Source organism: Erinaceus europaeus, chromosome 16 (assembly GCF_950295315.1).
Source record: "Erinaceus europaeus chromosome 16, mEriEur2.1, whole genome shotgun sequence".
NCBI classification, from domain to species: domain Eukaryota; kingdom Metazoa; phylum Chordata; class Mammalia; order Eulipotyphla; family Erinaceidae; genus Erinaceus; species Erinaceus europaeus.
Window position 1 is genome coordinate 22,685,016 of NC_080177.1, and position 14,712 is coordinate 22,699,727.

At 47.3% G+C, this 14,712-nt stretch overlaps 1 protein-coding gene across 1 annotated transcript in view; it reads left to right on the plus strand.

Moving 5' to 3' along the window:
* Window positions 1–713: 713 nt before the first annotated feature.
* Window positions 714–14,712, plus strand: part of PTPN9 (protein tyrosine phosphatase non-receptor type 9) — a 97,685-nt gene continuing 83,686 nt past the window's right edge. Inside the window, exon 1 of the mRNA XM_060174738.1 lies at window positions 714–1,471. Within this exon, the coding sequence (XP_060030721.1) occupies window positions 1,409–1,471 (63 nt within the window). The 5' untranslated portion in view covers window positions 714–1,408. The remainder of the gene's footprint in view (window positions 1,472–14,712) is intronic.

A 14,712-nucleotide genomic window follows, 5' to 3' on the forward strand; every position in this document is an offset into this window, starting at 1 on the left:
CAAGTGCGCTATTCGTTGGCCGGGGATATTTATCTTGGACCTCGAGAGAGACAAAACACATCAGACTGAGTTTCACATTCCCTTGTGAGACCAAACACTGTACTTACAACCCTCCCCCCCCCCCAAAGAAAAAAATAAGCTCTTTGCCTGGCCCGAGTGGAGGGGGAAAAATCAGAGATTTGCTGGATTCCTGAATGAGGTTCCACATCGGATGCCGCGTCTGCTGGGGTCTAAAATTAGCTCTCGTGGTGATGGATCACAGGATGCAGCCGGCAGAGAGGAGAGGGAGGGAGGGAGGGAGAGAGTGGGAGAGGGAGGGAGAGAGGGGGGGAGGGAGAGAGGGGGGAGAGGGAGAGGGAGAGGGAGAGGGAGAGGGAGAGGGAGAGGGAGAGAGAGAGAGAGAAAGAGATGTGGGGCTGGGGCCGCGATGAGCAAGCAGGGTCCTTGCAACCCAGAGCCTCCGGGACCTCGCAGGCAATCTGCGAGCTCTTCCCAGCAGCCAGAGACAGTGGTGCGAGGACTCAGAGCGGTGGCAGATCCCGGGCCGAGGCTCCCGCAGCAGCTCGCACCCCGGGCCCCGCGCCTCGCTGCTCCTCGCGGTCCCGGTTCCCCGGGGCGCCCGCGCGCCCAGCCCCCACTTCTCCGCCCGCCCCGCCCCGCCCCGCCCCGCCAGGGCTCCTCTCTGTCTCCCCCTCCCGGCCGCCGGCGTCGCCCGCTGGGGCGTCCCCACCGCCCGCTTGTGAATGAGCCGCTCAGTTTCTCAATGGAGCCGCGGGGGGCTCGGGCGGCCGCAGTGCTGGCGGTGAGCCTGGAGGGGGGCGCGCTTCCCTCGCTCCCTCCCACGTCCCCTCCCTCCAGCCGCCGCGGCTTTTGAGGAACCGGGTTGAGGCCGCGGCGCGGGGCGCTCCTCCCCGCGGGCTCCCCGTCACGGCGCCGAGGGGCTGAGAAGCGCGGCGGCGGCGGCGGCCGCGGGGAAAGCCGGCTCGGAGGCTGCGGCTGCGGGCTGCCTGCGGGAGATTTCCGCCGCGCGCGGCCTGGAAAACTTCTCCATTTCGTATTTCCTTTTTTCACATTTTTTTTTAAATCCCGGTTGATTTAGCGAGCTTCCCGCCGGCACTTTTTGTTGTTGTTTTTCCCTCTCCACCCTCCCCCGAGTGCGAGGAAAGGAGTGAAGAACATTAAAAAAAAAAAAAAAAAAGGATTTCCGCCCTGAAGAGCGACAGTTCCGAGCGCCGCTCCGGCAGGGAAGAGACGCGGCGTTTGCGGCCGCCGCGGGCGCCGGGCCCCGCCGGCCCCAGCATGAGCCAGCGGGCCGCGGGCTGCTGAGCAGCGGGGTCGCGGAGGCCGAGGCCCGGCGGGCCGGGCTGCCCGCGCTCCCGGGAGGGTTCTGCCAGCCGGCGGCGGCGGGATGGAGCCCGCGACCGCGCCCCAGCCCGACATGGCGCCGGAGCTGACCCCGGAGGAGGAGCAGGTAAGCGGGGCCCGGGCTGCGGCGGTGGGTGTGTCCGGACCCCGAGCCCGCGCCGCTCGCCGCCCAGGGCCCGCGCGGGGGCTCCCCTCCCCGGCGGCCGCCATCTCCTCCGAGGCTCGGGCGCCGCAGAGCGCGGTTCGCGGACCCGGTGCCCGCGCCCCCGTCGCCACCCCGCGGGGCCCGGGTTCCCACGGGCGCTTGCTCCCCTCCGCGCCCCTCCCCGGCGGGTGCTCTGCGGAACCCCGCTGCCCCCCAGCCCCGCGCCCCGGCAGATGCCCGGCTGCTTTCTGCAGGGGCTCGTGGCTTGGCCAGGGCTGGGAAGGCCCCGCTCCGGGGCGCTCGGGTGCTGGCTCCCCACCCCCCACCCACCCAGGACATTGGGTGTGCAGATGCCCAGGGGCTGTTCAGGGGGCTGCGGCCCCGAAGATTCTGGAGGTTCCAGGCCAGCTCTAGCCTGACCCACACCCCACCCCAAGCCCAGCTCCTCTAGATTGGGTGCGCCCCTCCCTCCTGCTCCCTCCCCCCCCCCAGCACCCATCCTGTCTCCATCTTTCTCAGGCCTGCACTTAAGCTCTCTCCATTGTCCCTTCCAGCTTGTGACCTTCAGTTCCCAGGAGGAAGTGGTTTGCGGTGTCTTCTTGGGGGCTTGGGGAAGGGGAACCGCCCTGCAAACTTTTTTTCTCTCAGGCTCCTGCCAGGGAGACAGAACCCCCCCCCTCCCTTGGGACGACCCCTAAAGGCATCCTCTGTCTTCCCTGGCACTGCGGGGGCCCTCGCTGTGTTCAGACACAGCCCCGAGCCTGATCTCAGGCTTGCAACAAAACTGGAAAGAAGAATACAGAAGAACCGTGCTGGCCATGCCAAGCTCTTCTGTTTCTGAGGGCCACGTTTGGCCAGCGCTGTCTGAAGCGTGGCGACCATCTGGCATTAGAAATGAGTTTATGTAGTTGTCTTAAAAAAAAAAACACACTTTATTTATTTTAATGAGTGAGATACAGAGTGAAAGAATGATGAATCTGAGAGACTAGAGCACTGCTCAACTCTGGCTTATGGTGGTGCTGGGGATTGAACTGGGACTTAAGAGCCTCAGGCATGAATGTCTTTTGCAGAACCATTATGTTGTGTCTCCAGTCCTGGCACTACAAATGAATGTGGGTTAGTGAACCTTAGACCTGGTTTTAAAAAAAAACAACTGACTTTTTTTTTCTTATTTGTGGTGATGACATTTTTCAGATTTGGCCTCAGACCCAGTGTCTTTTGCCTTTTGACACCACCAGATAAAATCTGCCTGGAGGAAAAAATTAGAACTGCTATTTGCAAGCAGTGGTAACATCCTGGTAACTGCAGTTGAGTATTAATAAAATGCTCTGCATCCCCAGGGGCAAAAGCAGGTGGCGAGAAGCCTGTCCTGCCAGAATTAGGGAGACACTAAGTATTATAAGAGCACAGACTTGAGTGTTGCTAGCCCCAGGTTCATTCCCCTTCCGCATGTGCCAGAGCTGACCTCTGTCTCTCATGAAATATTTCTTTAAAAGAGCAAAACATTTACTTTCATCTCTCTTCCTTTGGTTAGTTAGATTTGAAGCATCTCTTGTTTCTAAGACTCAAGAGGCACCACTATGAAAATGACATTTGGTTGCAAAGTAAAAACCAGTGAAAGTAAACATCAAGCTACTGATACAGTATCTGCTCTGTATACAGTGTGTACGTGTGTGTGTGTGTGTGTGTGTGTGTGTGTGTGTAGTTGAGGGGTTTTTTGACATCAAATGAATGTGATGGATACTAATAAGAACTGGATACAAGTGGTCCGGGAGGTGGCGCCGTGGATAAAGCATCGAACTCTAAGCTTGAGGTCCTGAGTTCAGTCCCCAGCAGCACATGTGCCAGAGTGATGTCTGGTTCTTTCTCTCTCTCGTCCTATCTTTCTCATGAATAAATAAAATCTTTAAAAAAAAAAAAAGAGGGAGTCGGGCGGTGGCGCAGTGGGTTAAGCGCATGCGGCGCAAAGCGCAGGGACCCACGTAAGGATCCCGGTTTGAGCCCCCGGCTCCCCACCTGCAGGGGAGTCGCTTCACGGGCGGTGAAGCAGGTATGCAGGTGTCTATCTTTCTCTCCCCTCTCTCTCTGTCTTCCCCTCCTCTCTCCATTTCTTTCTGTCCTATCCAACAACAAAGCAACGTCAACAATGGCAATAATAACCGCAATGAGGCTGCAACAACTAGGGCAACAAAAAGGGGGAAAAATGGCCTCCAGGAGCGGTGGATTCATGGTGCAGGCACCGAGCCCAGCAATAACCCTGGAGGGAAAAAAAAAAAAAAAGAACTGGATACAAATAGTTAAAATGTATATCAAGACCAACAAGTTATATGTCACATAATCCTATCTTTTCCTACAGAATATCTTTTCTTTTTTGTAATGTTATTTATTTATTCCATTTTGTTGCCCTTGTTGTTTTCTTGTTGTTGCTGCTGATGTCATTGTTGGATAGGACAGAGAGAAATGGAGAGAGGAGGGGAAGACAGAGAGGGAGAGAGAAAGATAAGACACCTGCAGACCTGCTTCACTGCTTGTGAAGCGACCCTGGTGCAGGTGGGGAGCCGGGGACTCAGACCAGAGTCCTTGAGCCTGTCCTTGCTCTTGGCTCCATGTGCGCTTAACCCACTGAGCTACTGCTACCCCCCCTTTTTTTTAAGAGAGGGAGAGAGGATGAAAGAGATCATAGCATTGAAAATTGCTTCAATGCAGTGGTGAGTGACCAGGCTTGAAGCTGGGTTGTACACCCGACAAAGCAGCTATCCGTGTGAGCTATTGCTCCAGTACTCTATAGACGTCTCAAGATATTGGAACAAACATGAAAGAAGAAAAGTTCCAATCATGCCTTATAGTCTCATATTCTAGTACTGTTGCAATTTCTTTCACATATTTAAGCAGTAGCAAGTACATTTTAGTCATTTGAAAAAAAAGTTCATTACATATGAGAGAGTTTCACATGAGTCAGGAGGAGAGAATCCAGAGCAAGCTTGCTGGCACAGGCTCCGCCAGGGATTGAACTGGGCACCTCTGGCAAGAAAGTCCTATGCTTTACCAGTTGGGCCACTTCCCAACCACTGTACACTTTCATCTTATCCAGGTAGTCGTCGTGGGAAATGATGCATTCACTCCATATAATGGTGCCTTATGGCTCAGACCGATTTGGAACTCGTTTGGAGTTGATTTAAAAGACTGTGGAAGAATCTTTGAAACAGTTCCTTAGCTCCTGTTCCACGAGCCAGAGCCACATTGCATATCTCGGTGTTATCTTCAGTCTATTTGTTTCCCCGCCCCCCAATATTAGTACAAATCCTTCAGTGACTTATCATGGTAACATGTGTGCTCAACCAGTTGTGCCACCACCTGCCCCCCCCTCTTTTTTTTTTTTTTTTTTAACCAGGATACTGCTCAGCTCTGGTTTATAGTGGTACATGGGGATTGAACCTAGGACTTTGGAGCCCCAGACAAGAAAGCCTTTTTTATGTAATCATTATGCTATTCCCTCCTCCCCCCTTCCTATTCTCATGTGGTCTGGAGTCCTGGCTAAGTCTGCTCTCCAGTCTTCTCCGCTCTAGGCATACTAACCTTTGGCCCTCCTTTCTTGCCATATTTCTTCCTGTTGCAGGATTTCTGTACCAGCTGCCTTCTGTCTCCCTTCCATCCCACCCCCTTAACTCCCTCTTCACCCTTGAGCCTGCAGCTTTTCTTTGCTAAGAAGATCTTTCCTGATCTTCCCAGTTAGGTCAGATCCGTGTTACTTGCCCTCAGAGCACTGTTACTGCTGCATATCACTTATCACAAGTTTACACTTGACTTAATTTTTTTTTTCTTTTTTAAAGATCCACTTAGTTCCTATGAAATGAGAGTTTCACACGAGGGAAAAGCCAATACACCACAGTGGGGCACGTGTAGGCGTGCAAGTCTTGCACTCTTACCAGGTGAGCTCCGGCCTCCAGCACTTTGCTTGTGATGTGTGCACAGTACGCTTCACCTCCTCTCACAGTGGCTTGTTATGAATGGCGCTGTTTATTTTGATCAATGTTGCAAAGGTCATAATTACTTTCGTCTCATTTCCTGTCTGGGCATGTGTTAAACTGATGTGATACCAAGTCCTCATTTGTAACTTTGATATTTCTTGCATTTGTTTGCTAGTTCTCAATAATCAGAGTGCCTACAATTGAGTTACAAGAAGAGAAATCTGCTGTTTTTAAGGGACTAACATGAATGAGTAACAATAGCCTCATAATAGTAACTGTTTCGGAGCTCCTGCTTTGAATCGGAAGCTGCTGGACATTTCACATACAGCTAGTTCTCCTTTATTGCCTCATTTTGCATTCTGAGAAAACTCAAGACTGAGGGAAGAAAACTGTCCAAGGTCACATAGCAAGCAAACGATTGAGCCAGGATTTCCAGTCAGATCTGGATTGTTCTGCCTCCCCCGCATATGTTCCCTCTGTTGGATACTTCACTACTTTCATGAAGCAAGTAGCTCATTTACAAAGATGCCTAGGTGGGTATGTAGTAACCAGTTTTGTGGGGTCTGATATTGCTGGGGTTTTTTTTTTTTTTTTTTTTTGCATTGGATGATGTGTTTTTCCCTCCCTCTATATTTTGAAGGAGGGAGAGAGACACTAAAATACCACCCCATCATTCATTCACCTCCACTCATTTTTGTCATTGGCACTCTCCTTGGTTTTCTGATATGGTGCCTGGGGCCTCACTCATGGAATACATGTGCTGTACCCTCAGATCCACCTGTTGGACTCCTTGATGATAGTTCTTGAATATGGTTTAAAAAGTACTGACAGGAAAAATATTTGGAAAACCTTTACTCATAACTGTGTTCTGCCAGCAGAAATATACCATCTGTATAAGAGATTGTGATGAGATTAGTCTTGGACAAATGCATTCCTGGGTTGTTGGGCAGTGGTGCATCCAGTTAAGTGCACAAAGGACCCAGGTTTGAGCCCCCACTCCCCACTTGTAGGAAGGGCCCTTCATGAGTGGTGAAGCAGGTCTGCAGGTGTCTGTCTTTCTCTCTCCCTCTCTATCTCCCCTCCCTTCTCAATTTCTCTGTCTTGTTAAATAAAACAAAAATTAAAAGGAGAAAAAAAAGGCCACCAGGAAAGGTGGATTTGTAGTGCTGGAACCAAGCCCCAGCAATAACCCTGGTGGCAATTAAAAAAAAAAAAAGGAAGGAAAGAAAAATACATTCCTTAAGAGTTGCTGGCTCTCCATTTTGAGGTATGGCCCCAGTTTAAAAAAAAAAAAACAAGCTTAAGGGGGCCTGGCAGTAGTAGTAGCGCAGCAGGTTAAGCCCACATGGCGCCAAGCACAAGGACTGGTGTAAGGATCCTGGTTTAAGCCCCAGGCTCCCCACTTGCAGGGGAGGCGCTTCACAAGTGGTGAAGCAGGTCTGCAGGTGTCTATCATTCTCTCCCCTTCTCTGTCTTCTCCTCTCTCCATTTCTCTGTTCTATCCAGCAGCAACAAAAACAACAATAATTCTTCTTCTTCTAGCGTTTGCCCTTCTTCCGTAGCCAGTCAACAGCGTCAGGTTGAGCCTGATGTAAAGTTTCAAGACCTCCTTTGAATCTGGAGAGGTGGCAATAATAATGATAAACAACAAGGGCAACAAAAGGAAAAAAAAATAGCCTCTAGGAGCACTGAGCTCCAGCAATAACCCTGGAAGCAAAAAAAAAAAAAAGAATTCATGTTTTTTTTTTTTTTTTAGAGAGAATATGAGACACATAGAACCAGAGCATCACTTTGGCATATGCAGTGCCACAGAATGAACTTATGCATGCAGGTCCTCCCACTGTGGTCCTTCCTTCCCTCCTTCCCCTTCCCTTTTTCTCTCCTCTTTCTCCAGGAAATGACCTGGAGGGTCTCTTGAATACTTCTGACTTTTTTTTTTTTTTGCCTTCAGGGTTATCCCTGGGGCTCGGTGCCTCCATCACAAATCCACTGCTCCTAGTGTCCATCTTTTCCCCATTGTTGTTGCTGCTGTTGTTGTTATTGGATAGGATGGAGAGAAATTGAGAGAGGAGAGGAAGACAGGCAGGGGGAGAGAAAGACAGACACCTGCAGGTGGGGAGCCAGATCCTGGTGTGGATCCTTGTGCTTTGCACTATGTGCGCTTAGCTCAGTGTGCTACCACCTGGCCCCCCTCTAACTCAGTTTTTAAATTCTGTGTATTTAGGGAAAGGAAAGGACACACACACACACACCAATGCACCACTCTACTGTTCATGGAGCTCCCTTTGGTGCTGTTCATGGTGCCTCCTTGTGCTGGGAGTTGAACCCAGGGTCTTCTCATGGTGGTAATGAAGTGCTGGACTCTCTCCTAGCCCTTCTTCTTTTTCTCTTGTACAAGAGAAATAGTCATTATTGGGGCCAAACATGGAGGCTATCATATCTCTTCAAACAAAAAGATCTTGTGTCACTAATACACTCCTACTTTGATGTTTATGGCTAAATAGAAAAGCCCTTCTTAATGGTCAAGCAAAGTTTAAAATTTGGCAGTGTATAGGATAATCCTTACATACCAATACTAATCTTCATTTTTATAATTTTATTAAGTTTATGCTTTTTAAAAATATTTATTTTCCCTTTTGTTGCCCTTGTTATTTAACATTGTTGTGATTATTGATGTTGGATAGGACAGAGAGAAATGGAGAGAGGAGGGGAAGACAGAGAGAGGGAGAGAAAGATAGACACCTGTAGACCTGCTTCACCGCCTGAAGCGACTCCCCTGCAGGTGGGGAGTTGGGAGCTCAAACTGGGATCCTTATGCCGGTCCTTGTGCTTTGTGCCACGTGCGCTTAACCCGCTGCGCCACCGCCTGACTCCCTAAGTTTATGCTTCTTTAAAATCTTTTTATTATCTTTATTTATTTATTGAGTAGAGACAGGCAGAAATTGAGAGTGATGGGGGAGAGGGGGTAGATAGTGTAGTGGTTATGCAAAGAGACTCTTGTGCCCCTTAAATTTATGTTTCTTAAGTTATATATTTATTTATGAGAAGTGGGGGCCAGGCAGTAGCCCACCTGGTTAAGTGCATGTGTTACCATGGACAAGGACTTGGGTTCAAGCCCCCGGTTCCCACCTGCAGGGAGGACACTTAGAGTAGTGAAGCAGTGCTGCAGGCATCTCTTACCCTCTCTCTATCCCCTTTCCTTGTCAATTTCTGTCCTATCAAATAGAATAAAGTTTCAAAAATTTGAGTGAATCAGAGTATCACAACTGGTCTATATGATGCTGGGCATTGATCTCAAGGACCTCAGGACTGCAAGCTTGGTGCTCTGTTGGCTATACCACCTTCCAGGTTGGCTGACTGATTGGGCAGTGGTGCATTACTGGGACTTCATTGGCCTTGGTCAACTTTTTCAGACAGGAAAGATATAGGAAGGGAGAGAAAGACACTACATTATCAGAGCTTCCCTCTGTGGTGGCTGGGTTCAAGCCTGGGTCACAAGCATGGCAAAGCAAGCACCCTCCTGGGTGAGCTGTTTCATCAGCCCTTTTGGATATATATTGAGAGATCATTTCCTTAAGCAGAGCACTGCACAGCTATGGCTTATGGTGGTGATGGGGACTGAACTTGGAAGCTCAGAGCCTTGGGCATGAAAGTCATTTGCATAGCCATGCTGTCTGTCTAAATTATTTACGGGAGGGAGAGATAGGGATGGGGTAGGGGAGAGAACCAAAGCACTTTGACATGTGCAGTGCTGGGGGTCAGACTTGGGGTCTTATATCTGAGAGTCCAGCTCCTTATCTGCTGTGCAGCCCCCTGGCTGTCCTGCTTTATACTTTATGTTTCATTTCATTTATTATTTGTTGATCTCCCTTATGGTGGTTGATTGAGCCCTAACCCTTATACTGGGGATTGAACCTGGGACCTTAGAGCTTCAGGCATGAGAACCTTTTTGCATAAACATTGTGCTGTCTCCCTGTACAATACTTGTTTTGTGAGAGAGTACTGCTATTGCTTTCAGTGCTGGGGATGGAACCTGTGGCCTCACAAATAGGAGGTATGCACTCTACCCACTGAGCAACAATGGCCCCCCTAAACTTTAATTTTACTTTTCTAAAGTTTATACCAAAGCGATTTTGTACTTTGAATCCAAGTTAGTAACTTTATTGAATTTGCTAAATTTTAAGTGACTTGACTACCATAATAGTTCAGGATGTCTTCTTCATCTGTTCTATGTAACCTACAGAAAGCTGAGTAAGGTTCTTTGGGTTCCTTTTTTTTTTTTTTTTTGCATAAGTCGTGAAAAGAACTTTTACTCTGTAAGGAACCATAAACTAAATTCTAAAGATTCTAAGGATATTTGAATTCAACAAGCATAGCCTTTTAGAGTAGTTTGTTGAGTTGGGAATAGATACCATAATGATTATGCAAAGAGACTCTTGCCTGAGGCTCCAAAGTCTCAGGTTCAACCCTCCCCCACCACCAGCCAGAGCTGAGCAGTGCCCAGAGTAAAAAAAAAAAGTCTGATGTAACCACTGCTCTAGCTTATGGTAGTATAGGGGATTGAATTCTGGACTTCAGAGCTTCAGGCCTGAAAGTGTTTTGCATAACCAGTATGCTATCTGCCCTGCCCACTAGTTACGGTTGTAGTTAAATAATTCACTGACCAGGGGTGTAGTTTAGTAGTAGAGAGAGGGCTTTGTAGATATAAGGTTCTGGGTTTGATACCCTGCACCAAAAAGCAAAGAATTAGAAACAAAAAAATAATGACTTCCTGGGGGCCGGCGGTAGCGTAGTGCCACGCAAAGTGCAAGGACCGGCTAAGGACCCTGGTTGGAGCACCCCGGCTCCCCACCAGCAGGAGAGTCGCTTCACAGGTGGTGAAGCAGGTCTGCAGGTGTCTCTCCCCCTCTCTGTCTTCCCCTCCTCTCTCCATTTCCTCTCTGTCCTATCAAGCAACAGCGACAACAATAATATTAACAACAACATCGATAGACAACAAGGACAACAAAAGGGAAAAAATGGCCTCCAGAAGCAGTGGATTCGTCGTAGTGCAGGCACCGAGCCCAGCAATAACCCTGGAGGCAAAAAAAAAAATGTCGTTCTTTAAATCTGCTGTAACAAGCAATAATCTAATATTTGTTTTCAGAGTCTCTAAAGAAAATTCCCACTTAAGATTTTATGCTGTTTGTAGCTTATTTTTCTATGAGGATTTTAATAAGCTAATGTTTATAGAACATTTAGCTTAATGTCTGCTTAGTACCATTATAGTCTCTATCTCTGAATAGTGAAAAGTTTTTGAGGTAAGCTGTAAGCCAACCCCAACGAGTTTAACTTGTGGACCATCACTAGTAAGGGTTCCAAGAATGTCAGAAGATAGCTTGTAATTTAGAGTTTTCAAAAACCTATTCTAGGGGGAAACAGCAGGATGGTTCTGCAAACAGACTTTCCTGCCTGAGGCTCTGGGGTCCCAGATTCAATCCCCAGCATCACCATCAGCCAGAGTCGTGCAGGGCTCTGGTCTCTCTCATTAAAAATAAAATAAAATAAAATAAAATAAAATAAAATAAAAATAAAGGGAGGAGTCGGGCAGTAGCGCAGCGGGTTAAGCGCACGTGTGGCAAAGCGCAAGGACTGGCATAAGGATCCCTGTTTTTGAGCCCCCGGCTCCCTACCTGCAGGGGAGTCGCTTCACAGGCGGTGAAGCAGGTCTGCAGGTGTCTGTCTTTCTCTCTCGTCTTCCCCTCCTCTCTCCATTTCTCTCTGTCCTATCCAACAACGACATCAATAACAACAATAATAACTACAACAATGAAAAACAACAAGGGCAATAAAAGGGAAAATAAATATAAAAATAAAATATCTTTTAAAAAAGGATTCTGATTATTGGATAGAGACAGAAATTAAGAGAAAAGGGAGATAGATAAAGAGAGTGAGACAGAGAGATAGAGAGACAAAAAAAGCCCTATTCTAGTTCTCTGCAGTGGTATGTGTTCTTTTAACAGAACCTTTTAAAGCTGAAATGTGAACTGCCTTGCAGTGGACATCAGAGTTTTGGCGTTTTACCAAAGGGCAGGGGTTTCATCTTAGTTGTCCTGCGTGGCCAAGAACTTCCCTTTTCCCACAGCCTAACATGTCCTGTGCTAAATGTCATCTGGCCCCCGGAAGTAACTATATGTCAAAGACCAGATGATTCATGATGTTAATTGAATTGAGGCCTTCCAGAGAAGGAAAGGTGAAACTTTTTTCTTTTTAAAATTTATTAATGAGAAAGATTGAGAGGGAATGAGAACTAGAGTGTCATTCTGGCATATGCAGTTCCAGGGGTGGGACTCAGGACCTCCTGTTTGCAACTCCATGCTACCCCTATCCTGCCTCATTATTTTTGTTACTTCCAGTAAAGAAACACACTGTAATTACCAACTAAGTGAAATCTCATTTGGATGTGAAAATTTGACTCAGTTGAAATTTCTCTTTTTTTTTTTTCTTTTAAATTATCTTTATTTACTGGATAGAGACAACTAGAAATTGAAAGGAGGGGAGAGATAGGGAGAGAGAGAGACACTTGCAGACCTCCTTCACCACTTGTGAAGCTTTCCCCCTGCAGGTGGGGACCAGGGGCCCGAACCTTTCAGCCCTCTCAGCTATCTATCACACCTGTCCTCTGTCCTGCCTTGATGACACAGGCACTTGTGACAGTTTCCCCAACAGTCACTATCACCTTCTTTCTCTCTTCCGAGCCTCCAAGGGAACTGGAGCTCCTTGGCTACCCTTTAGGCCTCTGGAGTGTGACTTCTTTCTCTAGAATACGGGAAGGTGTTCCTGGAACAGGTCATTTTAGCCTGTCCTCCTCAGTACTGGAGGGCCCACTTCCACTCAAATGAACACTTTCATATCTGAGCTGGTAAGAATCTAGATGAGATAGGACATGGAGGTGGAGGGAGTAGGGGCTCAGAACCTCCAGAGCTCATGGGAAGAGCTTACTACACAATTTTTTTTTTTAAATTATCTTTGTTTATTTGTTTGTTGGTAGAGACAAGCAGAAATCAAGAGGGAAGAGGGTGATTTAGAGGGAGAGAGACAGAGAGACGCAGCTCTGCTTCACCACTTGCAAAGCTTTCCCCCTGTAGGTGGGGAGCGGAGGCTTGAACCTGGGTCCTTGAGCATTGTAACATATGGGCTCAACCAGCTGCACCACCAGCTGGCCCCCTTTATTACATAATTTAGAATCATTTATGTATTTTTATATTTATTTTCCCTTTTGTTGGCCTTTTTTATTGTTGTTGTTGTTGATGTTGTCATTGTTAGATATGAAGGAGAGAAAGAGAGAGAAGAGGGGAAGACAGAGGGGGAGAGAAAGACAGACACCTGCAGACCTCCTTCACCGCCTGTGAAATGACTCCCCTGCAGGTGGGGAGCCGGGTGCTCGAACTGGGATCCTTATGCTGGTCCTTGCGCTTTGCGCCACCTGCGCTTACCCCGCTGTGGTACCACCCGACTCCCAAAATCATTCATATTTTATAGAGAAGGAGAAGTCAGAGTGAGAGAGACCACAGCACAAAAATTTCCTTCAGTGTAGTGGGGCCCAGGTCACTCACTATTCAAGTGAACTATTTCTCTCTTGCCTCCAGGGCTACCACTGGGACTTGGAGCTGGCACTACAAATCCAAGGCTCCTGGTGACCTTTTTTTTTTTTTTTTTGTTGGATAGATAGGGCAGGGAGAAATTGAGTGAGACGGAGAGAAAGAAAGAGAGGAGGGGAAGGGGAAGACACAGAGGGAGAGAGGAAGATAGACATTTGCAGACCTGCTTCATAGCTTGTGAAATGTCCCCCCTGCAGGTGGGCAGCCAGGGGCTCGAACCCAGATCCTATGAACTCTTAAACTAGGTGGACCACTGTCCGCGGACCCAGGTGAACTATTTCTCTGGCCCAGAATTTTAAAATCTTGTTTATTAAGGACTGGTCATTTTTGAAAAAAGGATTTATTATTTATTATTAGAACTAGAATGATGGGCGAAGCCCAGAGCCGTGCTCAGCTCTGGGATGAGATGGTGTTGGGGATTGAACCTGTAGCCTCTGGGGTCTCAGGCATCGACGTGGTGCTTTAACAGACTGAGGTAACTCCCTGGCCCAGCACTGGTTATCTTGTAGGTCCAGACTATGAAATGATGAGACTGAAACTGTAGATTAGAGGTGACTTTTTTGTCTAGTTTCCCCTTCTGAGAAAAGCATTCTATTTTTCTCTGGGAAAGACAGTTTCTGTTACACAGTTTCCTCTAATATACCAAACCCTTCTTCTGGTGGCATAGCTCTGATCAGACCTTTGGAATTATTGTGAAGTTAACATTGATTCTCAGAATCAGTGTACAAATTCTAAAGAGAACCACCTATGACTTTAACACTGTAGTGTCTGGGGACACTAATCCATATTACATGTTCATTATATGAACAACTGGCTAAACTTTACCTTTGCTTTATGTACATTAATTGATGATATACATCATTATTAAAGCTGGTCTTTTAAAAAATAGGTTTACTTTTTAGATTCTCTACAGTAACCATATATTTCCTTGTCTTCCCCGCTCTCCATTTCTCTTCTATCCAACGATGACAACAACAGTAATAACTGCAACAATAAAACAACAAGGGCAACAAAAGGGAAATAAATAAATATTTAAAAACATCTTTAAAAAATGTATTTTATGGGATTGAATTTGGTATTTAGGATCCCTGGGCATGAAAGTCCTTTTACATAGCCATTATGCTACCCCACCCTTGTTTTGTTGGTTTAAAAGATACATTTATTTATTTTAATTTTTTCCCTTTTGTTGCCTTTTTTTTTTTTTTACTGTTGTCGTAGTTGTTATTGATGTCATCGTTGTTGGATAGGACAGAGAGAAATGGAGAGAGGAGGGGAAGACAGAGAGGGGGAGAGAAAGACAGACACCTGCAAACTTGCTTCACCACCTGTGAAGTGACTCCCCTGCAGGTGGGGATCTGGGGGCCATAAACGGGGATCCTTGCGCTTGGTGCCATGTGCATTTAACCCACTGCGTTACTGTCGGACCTTGACACACTTATTTTTTATTTTTATTTATTTATTTTTTAATTTATTTATTCCCTTTTGTTGCCCTTGTTGTTTTATTGTTGTAGTTATTATTGTTGTTGTCGTTGTTGGATAGGACAGAGAGAAACGGAGAGAGGAGGGGAAGACAGAGAGGAGGAGAGAAAGATAG